Source organism: Cololabis saira, chromosome 18, assembly GCF_033807715.1.
Source record: "Cololabis saira isolate AMF1-May2022 chromosome 18, fColSai1.1, whole genome shotgun sequence".
Lineage (NCBI taxonomy): Eukaryota > Metazoa > Chordata > Actinopteri > Beloniformes > Belonidae > Cololabis > Cololabis saira.
The window spans coordinates 27,603,549-27,609,548 of record NC_084604.1 but is presented as its reverse complement, the minus strand read 5'-3'; the positions used below and the strand labels follow the sequence as shown (position 1 = coordinate 27,609,548).

At 36.3% G+C, this 6,000-nt stretch overlaps 1 protein-coding gene across 1 annotated transcript in view; it reads left to right on the top strand.

The window, feature by feature from the left end:
* Positions 1-1,705: 1,705 nt before the first annotated feature.
* The window catches only part of map7b (microtubule-associated protein 7b), a 30,198-nt gene continuing 25,903 nt past the window's right edge, over positions 1,706-6,000 (top strand). The window contains exon 1 of the mRNA XM_061707066.1: positions 1,706-1,831. Coding sequence (XP_061563050.1) covers positions 1,786-1,831 — 46 coding nt within the window. The 5' untranslated portion in view covers positions 1,706-1,785. The remainder of the gene's footprint in view (positions 1,832-6,000) is intronic.

Here is a 6,000-nt window from a genome sequence, read left to right as displayed (position 1 = left end):
GATTCAAGTGTTGAATCTGCGCACTCTCCACTTCAAGCTTTTAAATCATACAATATATCCTCAGGATACATTATATTACCCGGGTTTTTGTTTTTCTTCATATGCAGAAGCTTAATCTCTTCCTTCACGTATCTCAGCCACCATCTGAGGTTAATGAGCAAACTCTTAATGAATGAAATGTATCAAACCTCAGTATAAGTTTTTTTTTTTTTTTTTTTTTTTTTTTTTTTACATTTGTTAACAGCTTTACAGCTTGATGTTTCTGAGTTGGTTATGATGACATGTGCGTATACCTGTGTCTGTGTCCGTGGGAGGAGCAGGACCAGGACAGGACCAGGACCAGGACAGGACCGGTGTTCTGCCAATCCTTGTTACCTGCCGAGAAATGCTACTTTGTGGTTCTGCGCATGCGCACATTCGATTTTCAAAGTTTGATTGCCACGCCCATCATTTCTTGCACGATGTAAAATTGATAATATGGGATGTTGAGTATTTGATCCTTCAAAATACACGACCCATGACATGAATTGCATTACACTTTGTGAACATTATACGATAAAGAGAAAAAAAAACAATTCTATCGCTTTATTTGATATTTATTCAGTCATTGGCCTTTATTTAGCCAGGCAGGTCATTAAGAACACATTATTATTTACAATAACGGCCTGGCAAGCGAAAAGGACCATTTGGGGGGAAAATGATGTGTAAAACAGTAAAATTGTAGTTCTACAAAGGTAGAAACCAATTAGGTAGCATTTTTTGGCAAAGCAGCAGAAATTGGCAAATCACCGGGATTTGACTTTTCACCGCGGTTGAATTGGTTTGATATTGGATATTGGATATTATGAATTCAACACCCATAAAACTTGTGATACATACCACTGATTTTGGTCAAACCACTTGTGATGTGTTCATGGTCATCTAGACTATATATCACAAAACAGTAATCATTAAAAAATCATATAAAAAAATCATATGGGCTGATTTAAAAATCACATATATGGGCTGATTTAATGTGGTTTAATGAATTCAACACCCATAAAACTTGTGATACATACCACTGATTTTGGTCATATTGCTTGTGATGTATTCATGGTCATCCAGACTATATGTAATTATTATAAAATCATATTATGGGCTGATTTAATGAGGTTTAATGAAAACAATCGGTGTTATGTATCACAAGTTTTATGGGTGTTGAATTCATTAAACCTCATTAAATCAGCCCATAATATGATTTTATAATAATTACTCTCTTGTGATATATAGTCTAGATGACCATGAACACATCACAAGCAATATGACCAAAATCAGTGGTATGTATCACAAGTTTTATGGGTGTTGAATTCATTAAACCACATTAAATCAGCCCATATATATGATTTTTAAATCAGCCCATATATATATATGCCCATATATATGATTTTTTAATAATTACTGATTGTGATATATAGTCTAGATGACCATGAACACATCACAAGTGGTTTGACCAAAATCAGTGGTATGTATCACAAGTTTTATGGGTGTTGAATTCATAATATCCAATATCCAATATCAAACCAATTCAACCGCGGTGACTTTTCTCCCACTAGGGGAGTTTTTACCTGCCATTGTTTATGCAATAATTGCTCGGGGGTTCATGTTCTGGGTCTCTGGAAAGCGCTTGGAGACAACTTTTGTTGTATCAGACGCTATATAAATAAAAGTGAGCTGAACTGAGCCAGGACCAGGATCCTCCCGCAGGTCCGCCGGTGCGGCTGATCCTCTCAGCTGACGTCAGGAGAAATGGCGGAGCAGGACAGCAGCGACACATCTCCTCCGGAGTCCCAAGGTGAGCTCTTTGGACGACGGGAAAGCACTTTGACAAACTTTTTTACACGTCCGAACCTGTGGTCGGGCTGGCTGTGGACGGGTCTGCGGAGTGGCCGTGCTGGTTTCTTGTGTCGGTGTTGAATTACTTGTTTTTACAGAGCAGTCTGCGCCGGCCGGTCACGGGAGTGGGATTAACTATCAAACAACTCACCCAACCGGTTGTTTTACGGTCTTAGAAAACATGACGTGTTATTTACACCACTCAGTTATTTGTACTTTTACTCTATTTTGTCGTTGTTAATAGCTATTTTCGAGGTCCTCCTGTAATTGTCACACACCTGTTACTTACATTTGGTCTTAAAGCGACGTGACAGGTGAATTATTGGAAGTGAACTGAGGCCAGTCTTCTGTACTGTCACCTATTTCTGTAGGCTACTTAATACCGTCAATATTCCCCCAAACCAGACAGGGGAACACCAGTATTAAACGTAGACCAATTGGCAAACAATTGATATTATGTTAAATGGAGATGACGTCATAAATTAATAATTGTTATTTTTTTTTCTTTTTATTTTGTTTCCCTTTTTGAATTATAAAGTTGAAAAGATTTTCTAAATCATGTTACACATTTTCGTTCTAGTTTTATTTAATTCAGTAAAAAAATTACATTTGTCCGTTTAGGAATCTTATTATCATCACACTGTCTTCAAACAAAATCTGCATCAAATTACAGTTGACTCTTGCACCTGTTGATCAGGCCGACTTGCCACATCACATTGTCTTATTAACCCTTTGTAGGGCAATCAATAAAATACTTGAAATTATAAAATTTCAAATCTAGAGGGTCATGGGCAATATAAAAGGACGTCTATTAACATTGTTATTTTTCTTTTGTAATAATCATAGTATGTAGTTCTGCTGAAGTTACCAAATACAGTCACTTGGCATATAAAGGGTTAATGTTTTTTATTGTTATTGTATTCATATTTATTGTACTGATTTTATGCAGTTTTACATTACGTTGTTTTTTTATTTCTAGCACACCCCTTCCCCTCTCCCTTCATTGTGCTTAAGCTCTTTGTTCAGGCTGCATTTGTAAATAAGAATTTGTTCTTAAATTGCTTGTCTGGGTAAATAAAGGTTGAATAAAATACAATCATATGATGTGCCAAAATCAGTGCGACGAGCATACTATTAATAATATTTTATTGTAATTTAACTGACTCAAAGAGAATCAAAAAGTTATGGTAAACCCTTTTTTTAATCAAAAAAACAAAAATTGAAACTGTTGCATGACTTGAAGCCATGAAAATACAGGTATTTTTCAAGTACTGTTGATAGCAGAGTACCTGCTCTAACATTTTGATTGAGATGAGGTCCCGTTCAGGCCTCCGTAATGCAGTCTTGAACTTAATTTATTTAGCTGTATGGGGCTGACTGGGATGTTTTGTAGCTGCTGAACAAATGCAGTGGCAACATTGTCTAAACTTGGGTCTCTGGTCCTGCTGTGGTGCCCTTTGATCTCTACTTAGATTTTAGCTTTGCAGATCAGACTGTATTTTTTTCACTGTTAAGAGGGAAACATTTTTGCTTGAGATCAAAGTTATTTGAGAACTAAAATGATTGCCCTAGTGCTGTCAAAACCACGTATGTCGATGTAAATGTGAAGCACATGCAAACTGGCAAAGTGGATAGTCTGATATGGAGGAAATATTGGCGGTTTTGAATTTGCCAGGACAAAAGCATTGTGGAACTGCGATGAAAATTCAAATGTTATTGAACATTTTTTTTTAATGCTATGCAAAACTGAACAGGAAATTAATGAGCTTGTTATTTGTTATGTATTGTTACATTTTTGACCAAACATTTCTTACTAAAAAGAGAGCAAAAAAAGTTAATAAAGTCAAGCAGGAACCATTCTCCATGGTGTAGGAGATGTTTCAGAGTACTTATATTGACTTTAGAAAGATTTGTATTGCAACAACGTTTGCCATAAACACAACTATGTGGAGTCACTGATGTTAAAGGAATTTCAAGACAGAAAAGTACATAAGAAACTCCAATATTCATCGAAATAAATAAAATGAATATTTTAAATGGATGATGCCAACAGGTAGTAATAATGATTTGGTACAAAACCGTATTTAAAGGCTGAATCTCTGGCAAAAATAGACAGATATTCTCCAGTTTGTCAACAATTGTGAGAAAATCAATGAAAAGTTTGAAAATGTTCTTCCTCAAAGAAAGGTTAGAAGGAATTGGCATATTTCTTCCTCCTCAGCGTAACATTAAATTCAAGGAATCTGGAGGAATTTCTGCACGTTAAAGGCAGGAGCAGAAGTCAATCTGGACACCCATGGTCTCTGATCCTTGAGATAGCCCTACATTAACAACTGTCTTTTATCAAGGGCTGATATAACCCCATGGGCAAAGGAGCTCTTTGGGAAACATCTTTCAAGCGCTACAACAGTGCTAAAATGCAAATCCCACTTTACTACTTTTACTACCTTTTTCACTGGTGAAATTTAGATCTTATTTTAACCTCGTCCTGAAAAGCATCATCTCCCCTGGGTGTTTAGGGTTCCCTGCTCTATTTCTTGTGCATGAAATGTGCTATACAAATAAACTTGCCTTACCTTGCCTCTAACACACCTGATTGGATCACTTTCGGCTTGCAATCAAGGTCTACACAAGTCTGTCATTGACCCATTAATTTGAGCTTTTCCTGTTGTATAGTATGATGGTTTTATTTACTAATATGGGAGACCTTTTTATAGTTTGGTGTACTGGGTTGTTTTATTGATGTAACAGCAGTTTTTTGTTTGGTCCTATTGTCCACATTATGTGAGCTGTTGGTCTGTCTTGTGTAAGAACTGCGCAGCCTCTAAGAGTTAGGTTATAAGTGCAACTTTATCGTCACTCAGTTTGTAATACAGTTACCCCTCACTCACGTTTGCGTTGGCAGCATTAACGGCATTGTGGTCCATTTGAGTTATAATGCAGTGTTGTTGAACTGGATTGCAGGTCTGTTGTTTAGCATTGGAAGTCTTTCTCTTACCAGATTTAAAGATCGATCCAAGTGTCGGCAAATCAAATCTTTACTGAACAATTAGTGAAAACCAATGACATTGAAACACCAGGCTCTTTGGTTTACCCAGCAGGAAGAGACTTGATTGTTTATTAGAATGACAAAAGTGCATCATACTGTGCATAATTAATGTATTTGAATAAAATGTATCAAGCCTGATGTCCCTTAGGGTCACCAGAAATTTGCTTGTTTGGTTTGATTAAAAAGAAGGGCAGTTCAAATATTAAAAACCAAATTTTTCAAGCATGCAACACTAGTTTATGTTCAGTAGGACTGTTCTTTAGGTGTATTCGAGAAAATCTTCCTCTGTATCTAAAGTGTTAACTGTTAATTGATACAGCAATTACAAATAATCACTTTATGCACTGATCTCTGGCAATGTGTGTGTCTGATACCCTCACTCAATAGGTGTGAGAAGGGTGTGTTCTAGCCTATCGGGTTAAAGTCTGAGCATAGGGTTGCAGCTTTGCTCTGTCCTGAGGGGACAAAGATCAGATTGCTTGTCCATGTACAGTATGTGTGGGCTTGTGGAGCATGTTGTCTCCAAGATTATTTGAACATATCTTGCCCTAAATTCCTTAAAGGGGGAAAACAAAATTGAAAATGTTGAGATATTTTTTTTATTTATCCATTTTTAGTGTATATCCAATATGCAAAAGAATTTGTTGAGCATTCATGCTGCAAACGTTTATGTACTAAAGTACAAGAAAAAGTGAATTGTTTTTTATGTTGCTTGTTTCCTGGATAGCAACAGCTTTTGTAGAAAAATGCAACTAGTTTGGTCTCTGCATTGATTTTTTTTTTTTCTTCTTTTTTTTTGTAAATATGGCATGTGCATCTACAAACATGAATACCTCAAATAGTTGCAGTATTGAATTGATAGGCTTCTAATAAAGTGTCCTTTCACAACTGTAATATTTTAGTACCTCATCATCTATGACACTTGTTCCATTGTTTATATGTCAGCGTGAAAGGCTCAAGCCGACTTTGGCCTTTACCCTCTTTATTGGTCACTCATTTTACAACCAGAGTATTTTCACTTTCGTTGCGAATAAGAAATAAAGTGAGGTAAAGCTGAAGGTTTGTTACCGTGGTTCAAG